Raw genomic sequence first — 18,827 nt, forward strand, 5'->3', positions numbered from 1 at the left:
AAAAAAAAAAAAAAGATGTCACAAAGAAAGAAAACTACAGGCCAATACCACTGATGAACATAGATGCAAAAATCCTCAACAAAATACTAGCAAGCAGAATCCAACAGCACATTAAAGGATCATACACCATGACCAACTGTGATGTATCCCAGGACTGCAAGGATTCTACAATATACGTAAATCAATCAATGTGATAAACCATATTAACAAATTGAAGAAGAAAAACCATATGATCATCTCAATAGATGCAGAAAAAGCTTTCGACACAATTCAACATCCATTTATGATAAAAACCCTCCAGAAAGTAAGTATACAGGGCACTTACCTCAACATAATAAACACCATATATGACAAACCCACAGCCAACATCGTTCTCAATGGCGAAAAACTGAAAGCATTTCCGCTAAAATCAGGAACAAGACAAGGATGTCCACTCTCACCACTATTATTCAACATAGTTTTGGAAATTTTAGCCACAGCAATCAGAGAAGAAGAAGAAATAAAAGGAATCCAAATCGGAAAAGAAGAAGTAAAGCTGTCACTGTTTGCAGATGACATGATACTATACACAGAGAATCCTAAAGATGCTACCAGGAAACTACTAGAGCTAATCAATGAATTTGGTAAAGTAGCAGGATACAAAATTTAATGCACGGAAATCTCTTGCATTCCTATACACTAATGATGAAAAATCTGAAAGAGAAATTAAGGAAACACTCCCATTTATCACTGCAACAAAAAGAATAAAATATCTAGGAATAAACCTACTTAAGGAGACAAAGGTAAAAAAAAAAAAAGATGAATGGTTTTACTAATGTAATTGACCACATTGTAAATTATATATTTACAAATGTATGGTATAACACACAAATCTAATTAATGCATTTAGTATCATATACATTCATCAAATTTTTATTGTGTCATAAACTTGTACCTCCAGTGTAACGTCTTCAAAATATTATATATTTTATAATTAAGTTCATAACTTTTGCTAAAAAAGAATTTTCTTTCTCAGTGAAATTCAATGTAAGCTCTGTAGTGAATGATATGTAAGTATTTTTATATTCAAACAACAATCCTCTCCAAAGAAAAGAAACAATAATTAAATTCTTCTAATTATGGCTAAAGCTGAATTTAAAGAGTTGCTTGGATTTAACGAAATAAGAATTTATGTCTTAAATTGTGTATCTTTCAAGACTTTTATGCTTTGTTTTGGGATAAAATACAATATTATTCAATTTAAAAAAAGTATAGAGTTTTAAATACTTAAACAAGTACACAGACTGCATGTCCATATATACTGATTTTATCCTCACAAAATGTTAGAAAATAGATGCACTGTGACAGAAGCATGACCAAGTGCTTTTAGTCTTTTTGGTCACTTTTTAGAAGTGACCAAGATATTCTAGTCAAAAGATTAATTCTTTTGCTATTTGAAAATGCTAAAAATATTCAAAGCAGATAAAGTCTGGTAGGCAGACAATGAAAAGACTACTAACAAAACCCAATCAACTGAATACCAAGACAGTTATATATTAATTAGGATACTGATTATTAAGCATATAATACAGTTTAGGGAACTCAAAATTTGATATATTTAAACTGCTATATTTTATAAATCAAAGTCTTATTTAATGTCATTTTATTGGAGCTGCATTTTGAGGTAGGATATAGTACAAGCTATATCACCAATATGATTCCAAATGAATTTTTTTAAAGCATAAGGAAAACAGTGAAAAGAATTATGCTGAAATGTTAATAGTTGTGGGTAGGATTATGGGTGGTCTTTTTCTGATTTTTTTCTATATTTTCAAAGTTTTCTATAATGACTATGTATTACTTTTTATAGCCAAAAAATAAACATATTTAAGATGGTTCTAGGGGATATAGCAAATTAGCTGAGATAACATCTTCAACATTATTATTTTTAAGACTAGACTTCCAGGAATTCCCTGGCGGTCCAGTGGTTAGGACTCTGAGCTTCCAATGCTGGGGGCCGGGGTTTGATCCCTGGTCGGGGAACTAGGATCCTGCAAGTCACGTGGTGCAGCCGAAAAAAGAAAGAAAGACTAGACTTCCCAGGTCAGTTGGTAAAACAGGAGTTATCCTCACTTTACACATCTCCAAGATTATTTAGCTTTTTAAAAGCTTTTTATATTTGTTTCATTCAAGAGCATGATTAGGATCCAGGTTTCTTTCTTTCTTTTTTAATATTTATTTATTTACTTATTTTATTTTGGCCACGCCGGGTCTTAGTTGTGGCACACGGGATCTTCGTTGCTGCGTGCGGGATCTTTAGTTGCGGCAGGCTGGATCTAGTTGAACCCTGGCCCTCTGCATTGGGAACGTGGAGTCTTATCCACTGGCCCACCAGGGAAGTCCCAGATCCAGGTTTCTTAAACCTGTTTACCACCATATAACCACACTGTCATTTAAAGAGATGTCTAGTAGACTCAGCAGTATAAACATGGGCCATTTAAACAGTAAACATCTAATTTCAGATATCTCAAATTTGAAAGCGAATTTTTTTAAAGCAAAAATGGTTTTGTGCTAATTGCTCTGTGTCCTACTTAATACCTGCTTACATTTTAATTTTTTGCAGATAGCGTTTCAAGTAAAAGGTTCAGCTATATGTTGCAGGCTGTATTTCAAGTAAATATTTTAATTATATGAGTAAATACCTCTGCATTACTACATTGAAAATCAGAAAGGTTAGTCTCTTTGGCAGAATTCGTATGTTTGTATCACATCTCTATCCTAAAATGACTTTTATACTAGAACACAGAACCAGGAATCAGAAGACCAGGGACCTTAGACCATGCTCTAATTACTGGTTGGCTCATGAGTCACTGGACCGCTCTAAGCTTTAATTTCCTCATCTAAAAATGAGGTTAGCATATACCGGCCTACCCTGAGTTTGAGGGCTAAACTGAACTATTTGGGAAAATGCCTGTAAATGATAAATACAATAAATATAAGGTAGTATTAGAACTACTTTTCTAAAATATTACTAAGTTTGAAGATTTAAAACTATGTTAATTCTGCTTATATTATATATTCAGTATATATCTTTTCATTGTGCATATATATCATTTTCCATTGGTTTCTATATTTTTATGGTTTCATTTTTATAATTATATTTTTAAGTTGAGATATAATTGATATATAACATCATATTAGTTTCAGGTGTACTCTTTATATCTTGTTATACCCATCTTTAGTTTTCTTTACAGGTACAAAATAGTTGTGTTTCTAAAAAGAGCTATAAAGTCAACTTTCAAAAGCCATTCTTAACTTATTAGAAGAATACTTTCTCTAAAGGAAGGCTAATTCTTTTATAAAATGAGTATACATTATTTTAGAGATACTGATTCCTCTCTATTGGTGGCTTAAAGACAATATGTTTTTTCTTTTTTCTTTTTATTGGAGTATAATTGCTTTACAATGTTGTGTTAGTTTCTGCTGTAGAACAAAGTAAATCAGCTATACGTATACCTGTATCCCCTCCCTCTTGAGCCTCCCTGCGACCCCACTCCCATACCACCCCTCTAGGTTGTCACAGAGCACTGAGCTGAGCTCCCTGTTCTATACAGCAGCTTCCCACTAGCTATCTATTTTACACATGGTAGTAAGACAATATGTTTTAATCATAACAGTATATCACCTTCATGGCACTTCTTGCTTTTGCAAAGTTCTTTGTCATGTTTTATCATTTCATTGAGGAAGATGGTTATTTCTACATATCTACATATGCAAGAAAACTTCCTTGTCTCAATGATGGGTTTTATTATATGTTTGAATTTCTAGAGGTCATGATATGAAAAAACATGACTGATCTTAGAAATACATAAATATTATTTTACTTTTATTATTCTCTATTTTACTTTTTTATGATAATCAGAAGGCTTAATTTACTATAAAACAGGAAAACAACAGCTATCCTATATTTAGGGTTATTTTAAGAATTAAGTGACAAGAGCCCCTGGTACATGGCAGGCAATCGAATAAATGATCATTTCCTTCACACATATACATTTGTTCATTTATTCTTTTCTCCAGTGATTCTGTGTTACACATAGACTAGACAACTATTTTTGTCTACAGAGACAAAGAGAAGTTAAATATCTAATCCTAAATAATCCAATCAATTGGGAAAGGCTCCACTACAAACCATGCTACGGTGTTGGTGTGACAAGTAACACTAAATCTCTTACTTTCTGATGGTACTAGTTGTCGCTGAATTGCTTCCCCTACCAATTCCTTAAGTTTCTTCTTAAGATCTCTGCTGGTTTTCTTATAGAAATAAAGCTCTCTTTCCAGCTGCTGGATTTTATCTCCATAATTTTTTAAAGTTTCCACAGTGCCTTCCCCGTCTTGCTCTAAAAAACAGAAATTTACATTTAAAATCAGTTTAAAGTAAATGATTGAAAATTCTAACAGAACTCCCAGACTGTATTGTAGGGTCAGAAGTATGTTACATGTATCTATTACTTGGCTGGATTTGTTTTCAGCTACAATTTGGAGTCTTCTGCCTGTAAAATTTTTCGAAGTAGGATGAGCCCTTCTCCACCCTAATCCCTACCAGCTACCGCATTTTTCATGATTCATAAGCACTTTTTGAGTAGCTACTAACTAAATTTATCCTCAGAAGAGCAGAAGTAAGGTTCACATTTGGAACTCTGTCCAGCTGCATCAATGTCTTGAAGTTTATTATCAGGAACCACGGATATATGGAAAGTTATAAGCCTAAAGTTTATAGGCCCAAGAAATATAGAACCAAAAAAACCCTCAAAAACTGGAAACCTGTCAAAAGAGGCTAGAAAGATTAAATTACAAAGGAAAACACCACCAAAAAAGGAGAAGGGGGGGGAAAGTATAAGTAAAGTTCTAGTTTATGACACAATATAATTTTAAAGCTTCTAATTAATATTTAGGAATGTCTAAAACTGTCCCCTTTGGGTTAGGTTCTAGAACCAGTAAAACGCAGTTTTACTGACCTTCAGAAATACACACTTTCAGACCTACTCTTTCCTATTGGTAAATCTATAAAATGGTCCTACTGGTTTGTAATTTTCTTTTGTTATAATTGGTTGTTTTGTAAAAATTGATCTAAGTATATCTGTAATTTTATATTAACCCATCATCTTGTTTAAAAAACATTTTAAATTAATAACATTACAAATCAGAATCCCCATGAAGGATATCATAAAAATGAACTTAATTTTATGGCCTATATTCAGTTGAAATTAGAAAATTCATAAGTTGTTAACATTTTCAGTTATAACCTTGCTGTGAAAAACTTGTCCCAGCTATAGAAATGAATGATTTTTTAAATGTTCTCATTTGGCTAAAGCATGAACTTTTGCGGTAAAATGCCAACCACTTGAAAAACATATTAAAAATTCTATTAAAATATCACTTTTAGAGACTTAAGACAGAATTAACATAAGGTAAGGAAAGCATGTTTGAATGAAATAACATGGAATCCAGTCAAGGAAATCCTGTCATCAGGCAACTGGTTGCTAATTAACTTATTATAGAATTAACTTAGAGGCAAACTGCCTCAACACTCAAATGCATATATTTTCCAATTTTCTGCTTACTCAGGTTGCTTCTTCCAGATCCTTTTTAGCACAGTTCCAGCTATAGATTCATAAGAATCAAGATTAAACAGCCAAGCCACCTGGACTGAAGCATTCCAGGCATTGAAGTTATCGCCAGACAGTGATTTTGTTGCCATAGGAACTGTGTGTACCAGCCATAAGCCCAGGTATTGAAGACCAATTGCTATGACAACTCCATACCACAGCTGACAGTTGAACTACTGTGCACTGATAACACTATGTGCCCATCAATGGTAGACTAATTTTGACCTAAGCTATAACCTTAACGCATAAAATTTATAATTTACTGAAAACTGTAACAAGAAATATAACCAGAAATCTGACAGAACCTATCAGTTTAATTTTATGAAGGGAAAGTGATTTAAATATCAAGGTTCTATATCCTAGAGATGGGGAACTTTTCAACTGTACACCACCAAGCCAGAAGTCATCCCACATTCCTACATAAAAAGTAGACCACAACAAAGTAACAGGATTGCAGCAGTTCTCTGTGTGGCACTGGGGACAGGCAGAGGAGAAGGCATTTCAAGCATGAATAGCCCTGCATCAAAGTCAACTATCCCAACATGTGGACCAAAACATGTAAAGCACAAAACACATATAAGTAGTAACTATTTATACATGTTGGGCTTTAAGTGATCCAATTCTGTCCTACCTTCCTTTCCCAATCCCCCTCCTACACGTCCCCATTACACAACTGATGTGAAGGGGCAGTTACCTTTGAAATGATGTAGCAGAAGCTGCATTTTTTGCTCGTGTTCCTTTTGCTGAAGGGTCAGTCTCCGGTCACACTGCAATTTCAGATGTTCCAGTGTAGATTCCAACTCACGAACCACATTATCCCGTTCCAGAACTTTCATTTTAATTTCTTCATTCTGTAACTGTAGTTTCCGTTCAGCTTCTCGCAGATTAACCACCTAGCAAAGACATTTTTTTGATCTTTTAAGTGTGTTTTAGACAGCCTAATAGACTAATGTACTTCTCTTAGACTTCATAAAAATGAACTCCCTTAATCCCCATGGTATAACAAGGCAAATGCTTTGTAATATACCCACAAGATAACCTAACAGCCTTGTTAATTTGTTGAGATTCTGAATTGGTAACAACTTCATTTTAAATATAATGTTGCTCTACTCTAACAATCACCTCTCCATCATTTCTTAGACATGATCTTTGGAGTTTACATTTATAATCCTACAACTCCATTTCTCCAGTCTAAAAAGATATCAAGAATCTAAAGACTTCTGTAACATCTAGATAATTCTCATTTTTAACTCCAAAGTGAATGTTATAAATAAGTGACAGAATTTTTAAGCTATAGAGTTCGGTCTCAGATTGTACATTTAGTCCAGTGGGTTCCTCTCTGCACTGATATAAAGTAAAAACACTTCAGACAGTATCTGTGTCACAGAACTTGTTAATAATGTAATGACATTCTCTCCAGAAAAATATTCATTTCTACAAAGAGTTCTTAAGACCAGAAAATCCACTGACCTTCACCTGGGTGCTTTGGGTTAAGAACCCTTCCTCTGAGAACACCACAGAAGAGTTATCTGTATCAAAGCCTCAGACAACATGCACCATATTTCTGCCCTCCACACACCCAGTGATGGGATGCACTTGCATCAATAATAGAAGCTTACTACTTACGGTAATTATCCAAGAGAAGGCCTGTGTATCACATTTCCATTAATTTAGTCATCTTTATTTCAATTGTCTAACAGAATTAGAACTTTATTTTAAAACTTCTGTGTTTCATTTTTCATCAACTGTCTGCTATTCCCTTAAACTGAATATATTTTCCAGAGAAAAGAGTTATCTACTTGCTTAACACTTCATAATATATATCTTAAGAGAAGACATTAGAGAAAAGACAGATATAGTTTTCAATGCTGTGAAACATCTCTATCAGTAAGCTGTCAAATCTGTATAAAATATTTTAATTTATATTAAGCCCATCCAGGTTAATGCTAAAATCTATTACTATCTTTGTCACTGATGCACCATTTCACCTCCATTTCAATTCACAGGGTATAATGAGAAGGTACAGGTTACCCCTACCCTACAGCAATGAAGGAAAGAGAACCCAAACCTGGAGGGCCCTTGATTTTTCACGAATGCTGAGTAGGAACAATCAAATCTAGAAAACATACAACCAAGAAATAGTGACTGAGGAATATAACTTAAATTCTTTGGTTTTTAAAACTATTCCCAAAAGCCCTTCTTTCAAAAGGCCCTTCAACTTTAAGAACCTCACAAAGTTAGGCCTACATACTTGGATAAGTGCAAAGATTTCAGATGACAACATTCAGTGCTGTAAATTCTACATAAATGTGAGCTGTATAAGCATCTCAACCCCTCTTTATAAGAAAATCCTCCGTCCCTGAAAAACAAACCTTATTGAAATATCTGAAAAGAATAGCTCTAATCTCAACAGGACTCAGGCAGATTAGTTTTTCTAAGACATTTTCTTCACTATGACAGAGATTTTGAAGTGAAGCTCTGAGTGAGTTCTGGCGACTCTGGATATGTTCGTTCTTGTATTCAATTGCAGCTTCCAAAGCTTCAATCCCTTCTTCAAGTTGGAAAAGAACATGTTCTTCCTAGATATAATACAAAAGAAATCACTCATTTTAAATGAAACAGTATAACTTGGACTTTGTCATATACTAAGATCTTATTATGCTATTTGAGTCTAATGGACAGTACCATTCTTCTACTAAATTAAAAAAAATGTTTTTTGAGTGTTTGCTATGCTACACAATGCACTGTGTGTACACACACACACACAAACACACACACATATATATAACAAATAATCATTGAATCTTTGTAGTAAACCTTGGGTAGCAAAATGGAAGAGGAAGAAGGTTAGGTGAGTTATGAAACATCCCAAGGTCATAAGCAAATGCTGATCACGAAGGAATACACTTGAACAAAGCCTCAGCCCACAGGTTTGACAGTGTCATCATGTTATCTCCCTCCATGGCTCCTAAAGTGCATATTATGTGTCACTGAGATCTGGAGACCTCGGGGGTCCCTTCAAGGATCTATCAAAACAATATATTGCTAGGAAGGAAAGAGGAAATATATTAAAATAAGTTATTAAGAACTAGTAATCAGAGGAGAGTCTCTAGGGAAAAAACACTGTGTAACATAAGAAAAAGTAGTGAGGATTTAAGGACATGAAACATTTCATAAGATTCCTAGGAGATGTCATTAGAGGGAAAGTGTAGGCACTAAAAATGGTGGCAGCAAAACCTTTTTTTCATATGCCAAAGAAGATTTCCTCTGTAGGAAAAAAAAAATCTGATGAATTGCTGTCAGAAAACCTAGCCGTTCTCTGAATTATCCAAATAACATCTTATTTAGGGGACCTAAATCTCTGGTAAGAAATTATTTTGGACGTGGTAAGACCTGGATATATATTTTTGTATCCCCATACTTGTGGTGGAGCCCACTTCAACTTTAAGTTCCCTGAGGGCAGATGGTCTTGTCCATACTCACATCCTTATTGCCTAGCACAGTACATATTACATAGTTTAAACTCAGTACGTATCTGCTGAACAACTTAATGAAGGGAGAGGAGCAAAAAACATTTTCATATGTCTTGGGTATATGACCCAGGTATTTCTCTCCTCTCCTCCCCATAGCATTTCAAAGAAAAATAATGTTACTATTTCTAATCTCCCCAAAGAACAGTTAGAATGACTTCCGGAACTCCTTTTCTGGAATTCAGGGAAAAGGTAGGTAATAACCTATTCCAATGGAAGGTTGAATAATACTTATTTTTTTTAAAGCCATTTTATAAAATCTCCTGAAAGAGCCATTTTGGAAAAAAAAATGTTCAGCAGCCATTTTATTTCTTTGTGCAATTACTGAATTTGAAGATTTGATAATCACTCCATAAGGAAGAAAATAATATTCACCTTTTTAAGAAAAACAAACTTAAATCCTGAAAGGTACTTAGGTGAATAAGAAGAACCAGAAAATAAAAGTGAATAACCCAAGAAAATATTTGACTTTTGAATGCATACTATGATTATATTCTACCAAAAACAAATGTGGTTAGTTTTCTGCATACAGGTCTTTTGTCTCCCTAGTTAGGTTTATTCCTAGGTATTTTATTCTTTTTGTTGCAATGGTAAATGGGAGTGTTTCCTTAACTTCTCTTTCAGATTTTTCATCATTAGTGTATAGGAATGCAAGAAATTTCTGTGCATTAATTTTGTATCCTGCAACTTTACCAAATTCATTGATTAGCTCTAGTAGTTTTCTCGTGGCATCTTTAGGATTCTCTATGTATAGTATCATGTCATCTGCAAACAGTGACAGTTTTACTTCTTCTTTTCCAATTTGTATTCCTTTTATTTCTTTTTCTTCTCTGATTGCCGTAGCTAGGACTTCCAAAACTATGTTGAATAAGAGTGGTGAGAGGGGACATCCTTGTCTTGTTCCTGATCTTAGAGGAAACGGTTTCAGTTTTTCACCATTGAGAATGATGTTTGCTGTGGGTTTGTACCATTAAAAGGAACAAAATTGGGTTATTTGTAGAGACGTGGATGAATCTAGAGTCTGTTATACAGAGTGAAGTAAGTCAGAAAGAGAAAAGCAAATATCGTACATTAATGCATATATGTGGAACCTAGAAAAATGGTACAGATGAACCAGTTTGCAGGGCAGAATTGAGACACAGATGTAGAGAACAAATGTATGGACACCAATGGGGGGAAGCAGCAGGGGGTGGTAGTGGTGTGATGAATTGGGAGATTGGGATTGATATATATAGACTAATATGTATAAAATGGATAACTAATAAGAACCTGCTGCATAAAAAAATAAATAAAATAAAAATTCAAAAAAAAAGAAAGGATTACCTAGTACACCTGAGCACAGTGAGCCCCATTATTTGTGAAAAAGACATAGTTCTGCTGATAACTCTTTCTCCTGCAAAGTAGTAAGTTCATGTTTTCTGCAAGCACAGGAGCTAATATTTATTGCCATAAAACTGACATTTTATAAGGCCTGTAAGTTAAAACAGTTTAGAAAGGTCACAAAAACAAAAAAAACAAAAAAAATAAATGTGGAAACAGTTTGCCTTTATGTAATGGCTGAGAACAATTTGGTACAAATTTAGTTTCTATAGTTTTGGATCTATGTTAGCGAAGCACTGAGATAATGTAAGGCAGCATATCTATAGAACCCTGAGGATAGCCTGCTCTAGTGAGGCTCCAGCATATAAATATTTGTGGTTCCATCTAACCCAACAAAAAGTTGTAGGTTGAGAAGATGAGGGGCAATGGGAAGCTGTCCCAGGATGAAGAATTTGCCACAACTCAAACCTTAGATTATCAAGAGTTGACTATGCTTTGTCACAGAGCACTGCTTTCCAAACATGCACCAGGGAGCTTGTAAAAATGCAGACTTCTAATTCAGCAGGTCTCGGTGGTACCTGAGGCTCTGCATTTCTAACAGGCTCCCAGGTAGATACTATTGCTGCTGGTACAGAGATCACACTGAGAGTAACAAGGATCTAAAGCAGTGGTCTCCAAATATCTTAGATCACAAATTTCCCATTAGTAAAAAACAAACATGACAAACAAAACCTTTTGAGCAAGCACTGCATGTATTTCTCTATAAACTATATGCATTTTCTAATGATAAAATATGAAATTTAAAAAAAACCGAAAAAACATGAAATTGAAAATGTAAAAGATGAAATAAACATAGATATTCATATGTATTCTTCCTATACTCCACTTATTAGGTAACTGCTCTGCATTATTAGAAAAACAGAGTTCAAATATTTTATTTTTTCTAAATTCTAGTTTCTGGATTTTACCCCCCAAAAAAGGAGGTGATTTGTCTATATTAAATTGTTGGGTAATCCTGTACTAGTATAGTGATCTAAAATCTTTCTATCATTTCCCATGAAGTAATACAATTAGAAAAAATATTCTGATTTATTGTGGAAAGAAAAAATAATTCTGAGCAAGTTTAAAGACATCAAAACAGCAAACCATTCCACCTAGATTTTACTGATGTCTTGTGTCACAGCAGAATCTCATGTTGGTGATCATCTGCTACTGGAGATCTATTTAGTACTACCAATCTTGGCGTGAAAACAGTGGTGAGAGCAGAGCCCATTTCAGAGCTACACTAAGAAGAACCAACCATGTGGAAGCAGGGTGCACAGACGCTCACAGGCCTAAATGGAACCCCACCAATTGTAGGCGGCTCACCCTTCCCTCAAACAAATCCAGGGTGGCTGCCAAACAAGTACCATGCATTGTGCTGCATTTTCACCACAAAACACTACATAATGTTTTTAGTTACAGAATTCCTCATGAAGTAGAAACTTAAATGTTTCTTGAAGATAAGAATTGACCCTCTAGAAATGCAGATGGCCAACAGGCAAATGAGAAGATACTCAACATTGCTAATCATCAGGGAAATGCAAATCAAAACCACAACGTGATACCACCTCACACCTGTCAGAATGGCTATCATCAAAAAGAACACAAATAACAAATGTTGGTGAGGATGTGGAGAAAAGGGAATCCTCATACACTGTTGGTGGGAATGTAAATTGGTGCACAGTGGAAAACAGTATGGAGGTTTCCCAAAAAACTAAAAATAGAACTACTATATGACCCAGCAATTCCACCCCTGGGTACATATCCAGAAAAAAAAAAAGACACCCACTAATTAGAAAAGACACATGCACCCCATTGTTCACAGCAGCATTATTTACAACTGCCAAGACACAGAAGCAACCTAAGTGTCCATCAACAGACGAATGGATAAAGAATTGGTATATATACACAATGGAATACTACTCAGCCATAAAAAAGAACAAAATTTTGCCATTTGCAGCAACATGGATGGACTTGGAGGGCATTATGCTAAGTGAAATAAGTCAGAGAAAGACAAATGCTATATCAGTTATAGGCAGAATCTAAAAATTACAACAAACTAGTGAATATAACAAAAAAGAAGCAGACTCACAGATATAGAGAACAAAATAGTGGTTACCAGTGTGGGGGGAGGGGCATTATAGGGGTGGGAGTATGGGAGGTACAAACTATTGGGAGTAAGACAGGCTACAAGGATGTATTGTACAACACAGGGAATACAGACAATATTTTGTAATATTTCTAAATGGAGTGTAACCTTAACAATTGTACAAAAAAATTAAAATTAAAAAAGAATGGCCACTCTACCCCTCTGCAAACATAATTTGCTCATTCCCATCTCTATGCCTTATTTAACAGTGTTCTATCTAAAATGGCCTTCTTTCTTATATCTATCAATATATACCATGTTTTTCATAATCCAGCTCAAGATTCTGATCTAACAAGGCTGCCTTAATTGAATCTTCCCCCAAATGATCACTGCATTGTTTTGTATAAATAATGTAATAAGTATAGCTTTATTACATTATCTATAACTTGCTTTTTTATGTTCTTCAGGGTTTAGAGTTTTCTCATCTTTCTATCTGTCTCCTCAGATGTAGTATGAATTCCTCAAGGGAAGCATAATGTTTTCTCCTTCTTTTTTTTCCTCCCATAGGGCCCAGTAACTGTCCTGGGCAGGCAAGAATTCCTTAAATCCTATGTTTTGCTGAATCTAAGGCTCTCAGACCTTCACATCTGTAGGCTTGGGGCTCCAATTTAACAGCCTCAGGAGGACAACCTCATTCTGTGATCCTTGGCAAAGCTACCCCAATTAAGTTATAAAATAGGGCAGTAGAAGCTTATAATGTCACATAGCCCCCAGTCAAGGTTGTCTTCAATTTCTTTCATCAACTCAATGAACAATAATGTCATGAAATCCTTTCCCCTGTTCCTTCTTAACCAGCCCCTTTCACTTCTTGTCACACTTGCTCCAATCTAAAACACTACAAGATACATGAATCCCAGCCACTTACTTTCTCTCAGCAGCTTTCCCTTACTTTGGACATCAACTATAAATATTTGCAGAGAAAATCCAGGCTCAAAAGTTCATCTTTGGGGCTTCCCTGGTGGCGCAGTGGTTAAGAATCCACCTGTCAATGCAGGGGACACGGGTTCGAGCCCTGGTCCAGGAAGATCCCACATGCCGCGGAGCAGCTGAGCCCGTGCACCACAACTACTGAGCCCGCGAACCTAGAGCCCGTGCTCCGCAACAAGAGAAGCCACTGCAATGAGAAGCCCAAGCACTGCAATGAAGAGGAGCCCCCGCTTGCTGCAACTAGGGAAAGCCTGCACACAGCAACAAAGACTCAATGCAGCCAAAAATAAATTAAAAAAAAAAAGTTCATCTTTGTCTGATAAAGTAATAAGGTATGGACACCACTGCCAACTGAAGTAAAATTTTGAAAAGACAAAGTCTGGGACAGTTTGCTAGCCAACAAATGAAACATCTTTTACAGTTAAAAAAAATAAAGGTGAGAGAAGCCATATCCTCCCCTAAATGAAAAATCCTAAAAGGTGTTTTTTGTTTGTTTTTTGGGCTTTTTTTGAGGTACGCGGGCCTCTCACTGTTGTGGCCTCTCCCGTTGCGGAGCACAGGCTCTGGACGCGCAGGCTCAGCGGCCATGGCTCACGGGCTCAGCCGCTCTGCGGCATGTGGGATTCTCCCGGACCAGGGCACGAACTTATGTCCCCCGGCATTGGCAGGTGGACTCTCAACCACTGCGCCACCAGGGAAGCCCCTAAAAGGTGTTTTTATTGGGGTTTGAGTTTTATGCATCTACTTGGCTAGGACTTAGAGTGGAACATTCTCCCATACTTTCTGAAAGAATTAACCCTTAATGCCCTAGACATCTGTTATATGTGATGAATTACCAAGTATCATTCAAGAAAGATACATAGAGAGAAGACAGGTGCCCTCTTTGGAAGAAATGAAAAAAAGTGTCCCTCAAATCTTTTTCTGTGTTCTGTGATTTCAGATGAGAAACCCCACCTGAGAAAGACCATACTCAAAAGAAACGTTAGTCTCCCAGTCCCTGGCAATGCCTGGAAGGGGCCACATTCATGGACCTCTACGAGAGGACATCACAGTTTCTAGTCAAGCATGCCTCATGGCACCAAACAGGTGACAGGCAGACTCATTACATCTGACAAAAGTCTCAAGGAAACAAAGTTGACCAGATTTGTCATTTTTATGTTTAAGTAACAAAAATGGAGGAAATCATCCAAGTGATCCATCATACAGTACTTCTAGTTCCAAAGCATACTGACTTACTTCAGGTGATAACACACTACCATTTTTAAGTTTCTCATCCACGCTGTTTCTTCTTCTCTGTAGCTGATCCTTTTCTTTCTGGAGGGCTTGAACTTGTTCTGAAATCTTTATTTTCTCCTCAGCTGTGCTGTTCTGGAGCTGCACATTCTTTTCAGACAACTCTTGGTCCAACAAGCTCAGGCGAGTTGATATTTTCAAACTATCTGTGTTTAAAGCCTAAAAAGACAATCAACCAGACACCCCAAGACCAGTTATTAGAAATCCAGGCTGTAAATAAATTAGGAAAAACACAGAGAAAATTACTAAGTGAACATATTTTTAGCTTTTACATTATTGTTTTCTCCCATGGAGTTTTTTGGGGGACTGGGGAGCTTCATTTTCTAAAATCTTAAGTTGAATGCCTTTTTTAAAAAAGTGGAGATTTTTCAAACAATGAATTTATTACTAAGTATTGCTTGGCCAAACCAGACTATACAATACAGGTTTGAGAGGCAGTATTTTTCTTTTGTATTATTTTCCAAATTAAACTTTTCTTTCTTGGCCTGTTACATAGTAGAATTAATTATGCTAACATTTCCTAGAGGTTGACATTTGGTTTGTTGTTATTTAAACATACAATTTGTTTCTATTCTTATTTCATTCCGGTCAGAATTATGGCCAGTTAGATTTACGGTGATCTTCATTATGACCAATTTAAGATAATCTTAAAAAGAGTTTTTCGTCAAAGTAATTATATGTATATACTGCCATAAGGTTTAATAATGTTTTTAAAAAGCAGTCCCCTACCTGACCCTTTCCCCTGAGTCCTGCTCCCTAGAAACAACCATCTTTAACCTTTTAAGCTATTTCTTTTGGTGTTTACGTCCATGTTCCTAAATAACATTACCAATTTTAGATACTGTCTGCTGATTATCTATTACGGAAGACAAGGATTTAGCAGTCCTATGCCTCCTCTTCTGTACTTCCCCTCCCTCTATTCTCCCAACATAAGTTGTATTACAGATTTTAGATAAACCAATGGTCAGTTCACATGATTTTCTGAATACATGAACATTTTGCCTGGAGCCTCCATCCTCCTGCTCCAAACTGGACTAGTTGTTCCTGGACTTCCTTTGGTATTATCCTGAAAATTTCCAGTTAGATCACATTTGCAGGATCCTGAGTCTTCCTTTATCATAGCTTGCATGCTCACTTTTAAGGAGCACATCCTTTAGCAGTTTCCTGAGACAGGCTAGGTAGTAGATAATTTTTTCACTGGAAAATGTCCTTATTCTATCTTCCCATTTGATTGATGGTTAGGCTAAAACGAGAATGCTTGTTTGGAAACCATTTTCCTTATGAGTTTTAAGACTGCTTCAGGTCTTTTAACTTCTAATGAAGAAGGTTGAGAAGTCTAATGCCATTCTGACTCTCAAGATTTTCAAGTGACTAGTCTTCTATCTGGAAGTTTTCAGGATATATTTTTTCCCCTCGTGTACTCAAAACTTCACAATGATATGCTTTTATCATATGCTTTTATGCTTTTATGACCCACTAGCAGTCATTCCATTTCCTCACCAAGCCCCCACCCAGTCCTAAGTAACCAGTATTCTACTTTCTGTCTCTATGGAACTGCCTACTGTGACTGGCTTCTTTCACTTAACATAACGTTTCCAGGGTTCAACCATGTTGTAGAATGTATCAGTGCTTCATTCCTTTCTATTGCTGAATAATATCCCATTATTTCATTTATATATTGTCCCAAATGAAGGACATTTGGGTTGTTTTCATTTTTTGACTATTATGAATAATGCTGTTATGAACATTCATGTACAAGTTTTTCTGTGCATGTATGTCTTCACTTGTCTTGGATATACACCTAGGAGTGGAATTGCTAGGTCATTTGGTAATTCTATGTTTAACCTTTTGAGGAACTACAAGATAATTATCCAAAGCAACTGCACCATTTTACAATCCCACCAGCAGTGTGTGAGAGTTCCAATTCCTTCATATCCTCACTAACACTTATTATCTATTTTTCTGATTATAGCCATCCTAGTGGGTGTGAAGCAGTATCTCATTTAAATTTTAGTTTGCATTTACCTGACAGCTAATGATGTTGAGCATCTTTTCATGTGCTTATTGGACATTTGTATATCTTCTTTGAAGAAATTTCTATTATATCCTTTGCCCATTTTTTAATTGGGTTGTCTTTTTATTATTGAGTTGTTAGAGTTTTTTATCTATTCTAGATACAAGTCCTTTATCAGACATATGATTTGCAAATATCTTCTCCCATTCTGTGGGTTATCTTTTCACTTTCTGGATAACGTCCTTTGCATCACAAACACTTTAAATTTTGATGAAGTCCAATTTATCTAATGTTTCTTTTGTTGCTTGTGCTTTAGGTGAAATATCCAAGAAACCATTGCTTAACTCAAGGTCACAAAGAGTTATACCTATGTTTTCTTCTAAGACTTTTATAGTTTTAGCACTTACATCTAGGTCTTTGATTCATTTTGAGTTAAATCTCTATATGTTATGAATATAGGCTTTTTTATATCATGTTTCTTGTCTGAAATGCATATGATCGCATCTTATGGTATTTCTTAAATACTGAAAAAATATGTAATATTCTTATGACTTTTGTTTTAAAAGGAACCCAGAAATATGTCTCAAGTTTCTCTTCTGTTTTATTAAAACAATCTTCAAAGAATCAATTTTGCTATGATTTCCTGTGGGTTTCCTTTATTTGCACTCTCTGCTTACCTCAGTATGTTCTGACTTCCTACATATCACATCTTGTTGAAACTAGAAAACCGCTATTTTCTTTTCTTTTTTCCCCCTGTATCATGAAGTAAATGTATTTCAGAAATAAGAGTCTCCTTCTTATTCCTTTTTTATTTTTTTCCTCTTTTTTCTTTTGTGATACAGCGCATACCATAAAGGTCCCAGGTATTTTCTTCTATTTATTCACTTGATACCTTAATTTGTTAACCTCCTTTGCTGTCATTTATATGGGTCTTTTTCGGGGGTCACAGCTTTTAAAACTTGACCCTGACAGCCAATGTAAACAAGCTACCTGGATGTAGCACCAGCAACTAGGCTGGTTGGAGGGGCTGCCCCTACCCCAATGTCCAACAGCCTGCTGCTAAAAGCTATTTCAGCATGTTTGGGGAACAGAGGACACAGCAGAGGTTAAGTGCAGGTCCCCATGCCTGTCCGCCTGCTATACTGAGGTGGAGAAGTTAAGAACATGTCACCATCACCTCAGATCCCAGTGGTCTAGATGCTGGATGACAGGCAGGTTTAATAAAGGGCAGGTCACTGATCTCTCTGTTCCATGACTCAATATTATAGACTGACCCCAGACTCAAGGCCAGCTGGAGGCAAAGGTTTGCGTAGACAGTCTTTGTCAAGTCTGGGGAAAGCTAGCTTCATTTTTAGATGCTATTGTTGCTACTGCTATTATTGAAAGTATGTATATATCTAATATATATATACATATATCCAAAAAAGCTTCTCCTGGGTCCTTCTACTTCCTCCACAATCATTCCTTTTTCAAAACCTGAAATTGGGCTTCCCTGGTGGCACAGAGGTTGAGAGTCCGCCTGCCGATGCAGGGGACACGGGTTCGTGCCCCGGTCCAGGAGGATCCCACATGCCACGGAGCAGCTCGGCCCGTGAGCCATGGCCGCTGAGCCTGCGCATCCGGAGCCTGTGCTCCGCAATGGGAGAGGCCACAACAGTGAGAGGCCCGCGTACCAAAAAAAATAAAAAAACAAACAAACAAAAAAAACCCTGAAATTGAGGTGAAGTCCTTCATAAAACCACTTCTTTGACTGGCTCAGAGAACCCAAGTCCTACAACAAAATTTTTTATAAAGAAACCCTTGTCTTTTTTTTTTTTTTTAACTTTATTTATTTATTTATTAAAAAAATATTTTTTGGCTGCATTGGGTCTTCATTGTTGTGCATGGGCTTTCTTTAGTTGCAG

General features: G+C 36.0%; 1 protein-coding gene across 8 annotated transcripts in view; it reads right to left on the minus strand.

Annotated features, from left to right (window-relative positions):
* KIF27 (kinesin family member 27) overlaps positions 1 to 18,827 on the minus strand; it is an 81,694-nt gene that overhangs the window by 6,723 nt on the left and 56,144 nt on the right. For 7 of the 8 annotated variants that reach the window (XM_024753863.1, XM_024753869.1, XM_024753864.1 and 4 more), the window contains 4 exons: positions 14,853 to 15,068; positions 8,021 to 8,227; positions 6,343 to 6,541; positions 4,215 to 4,379 (listed from right to left, as the gene is read on the minus strand). In XM_024753863.1, the coding sequence (XP_024609631.1) occupies positions 4,215 to 4,379; positions 6,343 to 6,541; positions 8,021 to 8,227; positions 14,853 to 15,068 (787 nt within the window). The remainder of the gene's footprint in view (positions 1 to 4,214; positions 4,380 to 6,342; positions 6,542 to 8,020; positions 8,228 to 14,852; positions 15,069 to 18,827) is intronic. The other variant, XM_024753867.1, reaches the window with a different exon arrangement.

The sequence above is a fragment of the Neophocaena asiaeorientalis genome, unplaced genomic scaffold, assembly GCF_003031525.2.
Source record: "Neophocaena asiaeorientalis asiaeorientalis breed wild unplaced genomic scaffold, Neophocaena_asiaeorientalis_V1.1 scaffold220, whole genome shotgun sequence".
Classification (NCBI taxonomy): domain Eukaryota; kingdom Metazoa; phylum Chordata; class Mammalia; order Artiodactyla; family Phocoenidae; genus Neophocaena; species Neophocaena asiaeorientalis.